The sequence below is a fragment of the Mastigoproctus giganteus genome, chromosome 4 (genome assembly GCF_048544385.1).
Source record: "Mastigoproctus giganteus isolate SK-2022 chromosome 4, ASM4854438v1, whole genome shotgun sequence".
Lineage (NCBI taxonomy): Eukaryota > Metazoa > Arthropoda > Arachnida > Uropygi > Thelyphonidae > Mastigoproctus > Mastigoproctus giganteus.
Window position 1 is genome coordinate 33011948 of NC_143578.1, and position 3058 is coordinate 33015005.

The 3058-nt window shown below is 45.1% G+C and overlaps 1 protein-coding gene across 1 annotated transcript; it reads right to left on the minus strand.

Annotated features, from left to right (window-relative positions):
- Positions 1-442: 442 nt before the first annotated feature.
- On the minus strand, positions 443-2433 carry LOC150086589 (heat shock protein 68-like). Its single transcript, XM_090371473.1, has one exon. It carries the CDS (start codon positions 2390-2392, stop codon positions 497-499), a length of 1896 nt encoding a protein of 631 aa, XP_090227599.1. The 5' UTR covers positions 2393-2433; the 3' UTR covers positions 443-496.
- Between the last annotated feature and the right edge of the window lie 625 nt (positions 2434-3058).

The window sequence follows — 3058 nt, forward strand, 5'->3', positions numbered from 1 at the left end:
TTATAGAATGCGATGCCATCTCAAGATTCTAGTTTCTTTAAGTTGTCGTTCTTCATTGGATGTTGGAACCTTTGAAATTAAAAAAAAAAAACTCAGAATTGTTCCTCAATAAACAAATGGTCAAAAAGCCTATATTTTTCCAAACCAAAGACAATAAATGTTCTAACTTTAGTTACAGAAAGTGGTGAAGAAACCGAAAGGAGTTTGCCAACTTCAAAAGCTAAAGAGTGGTGTTTAAAATTTATATTAAGGAATCATGTTACATACACTATGTAATAATAATATGAAATGTCTGAGCCCAAATTGAAAGCAAGTTACACAACGCACAAACTGAAAATTCATTTAAAAAATTTTATTTTTTAAAAGTTACAACACAAAAATTGAACACAAAATATTTACATGCAGTTGTATTTAAAAAACTACAAAATCTCCGTATATACTCTGAATAATAAATAAGACTAGATGATAGTTCTTGAAACGTTGCACGCACACAATGTCAGTCTACTTCCTCTACAGTAGGTCCACTCTTCCGTCCCCTAGTACCGGAAGATCCCTGATGAAGTTTGCTCATCACCGGAGAGCACTCCGACTGGACTTCCTTCAGTTTGAATTCGAACTCCTCCTTCTCAGCAAGACTGTTGTTGTCCATCCAACTCACCACTTCGTCACACTTCTTCGTTACTTTCTCCTTGTCCTCGGCCGACAATCTGTCACCCGCATCGTACACAGCCTGCTTCACACTGTACACGTAACTCTCCAGGCTGTTCCGAGCAGCGATGCGCTCGCGCTGCTCTTCGTCTTCTCGCTGATATTTTTCGGCATCGGACAGCATACGGTCGATCTCTTCTTTTGACAGCCGACCTTTGTCGTTCGTGATGCGGATGCTCTCCGACTTTCCCGTGCTACGGTCCTTCGCTGACACGTGCAAGATTCCGTTGGCATCGATGTCGAAGGTGACCTCGATCTGAGGAACCCCTCGCGGCGCAGGAGGAATACCAGCCAGTTCGAACCTGCCCAGTAGATGGTTGTCCTTAGTTAAAGCGCGCTCTCCTTCGAACACCTGGATGCTCACGCCCGGTTGGTTGTCGGAGTAAGTGGTGAACGTGTTGGACGTTTTGCACGGGATCCGAGAGTTTCGTTCCACGATCTTGGTCATTACTCCTCCGGCAGTCTCGATGCCCAAAGACAGAGGAGCTACATCTACTAGAAGCACATCCCTGATGACGTCACTAGTGTCACCGGTTAAGACCGCGGCCTGCACGGCTGCTCCATAGGCCACAGCTTCATCTGGATTGATGGACATGCACAGTTCCTTGCCGTTGAAAAAGTCTTTGAGCAGTTTTTGGATCTTCGGGATGCGAGTAGAGCCCCCCACCAGCACGACATCGTGAATCTTGCTCTTGTCCATCTTGGCATCCTGCAGTGCCCTCTCCACTGGCTCCAAGGTACTTCGGAACAAGTCTATACACAATTCCTCGAACCTTGCTCTCGTGAGCTTTGAATAGAAATCAATACCTTCGTAGAGAGCGTCGATTTCGATTCCTGCTTCCGTGCTACTTGAAAGTGTCCTTTTAGCACGTTCGCAGGCAGTTCTCAGTCGGCGCAGAGCACGTGGGCTGTTTCGGAGGTCCTTTTTGTGCTTCCTCTTGAATTCCTCCACGAAATGGGTCACCATTCTGCTGTCGAAGTCTTCCCCACCGAGATGGGTATCACCGGCAGTTGAACGCACTTCAAACATGGAACCCTCGTCTATTGTCAGTATGGACACGTCGAACGTGCCTCCTCCAAGATCAAAGATGAGAACATTTTTCTCTCCGTGCAGGTTTTTGTCTAGTCCATAGGCAAGAGCAGCTGCGGTGGGTTCGTTAATGATCCTTAAGACATTCAGTCCAGCAATCGCCCCAGCATCTTTAGTTGCCTGTCTCTGCGAGTCGTTGAAGTAAGCGGGCACCGTAATGACGGCGTCTCTGACTTTTGAACCCAGGTAAGCTTCCGCTGTTTCTTTCATCTTCGTCAGAACCATGGCGCTGATCTCTTCGGGATTAAAGAGTTTATCTTCTCCTTTGTAGGTGGCTTTAATTCTGGGTTTTCCCCCTTCGTTGACCACCATAAATGGCCAGTGCCTCAAGTCCTGTTGTATTTTAGGGTCGTCGTATTTCCTTCCTATGAGCCGCTTTGCGTCAAATACGGTATTCTCCGGGTTGAGGGCGACCTGCGCTTTGGCGGGATCACCGATGAGGCGTTCTGTGTCCGTGAAGGCGACGTAGCTCGGAGTGGTCCTGTTACCTTGATCGTTAGCGATGATCTCCACCTTCCCGTGTTGGAAGACTCCCACACAAGAATAGGTGGTTCCCAGATCGATACCGATAGCAGGTGTCGTTGATGAGGACATTGTAATCACTATTCCAGAAGAAAATGAATCGTATAACTTTAATCACCAGGAGCACGCACTATAAAGAGTAAAAGCTACCAAGGCTTCCAGTCACGAGTATACTGCCATCTACCAGCCGCGCATGCTATATATACTTGTAGGGAGGTGTTCTCGAAGGTTCATGAATGAGCGTGAACGTGTGACGTAGCGTTGTTACAGCAACTAATCGCTGGCAAGCAAGAGAGCAGTGACGTGTTCTTTGTACCGCTTGACTGCCTTGTGTGATAATAAGTAGAAAATTCTAGATGTTTCTGGCAAGACCTACAACAGTGTAGTGATATGTTGTTGTTGTTATGGGAGTTTAAAGGCATTTTTTATATAGGAAAATGAAAAATTTTCATAAGATCAGAAAAGATTGCTTTATTCAAATTTGCTTCAGAAAGTTGAAAAATTCGAAAATATTTGCCTTGTCACCAATGAGATTCTCTAGAGTTATTGGTTTATCAAGATTTACCAGTGATAGCAGGGTTGATGTTCTGTCTTGTCTATAGTAGGGGCAGTCAATGAGTATGTGTTTAACAGTCAGATTTATAGAACAATGTGGACACTGTGGTGGATCGTCTCTTCTAAGTAAATAAAGATGGGTATGAACTATTCTTGCCTTTGATAGGACTACTTCTTCTCGTC

Bases quoted from the DNA above. Each gene is read 5' to 3' on its own strand.
- LOC150086589 (XM_090371473.1), bottom strand. From the start codon at position 2,392: ATGTCCTCATCAACGACACCTGCTATCGGTATCGATCTGGGAACCACC.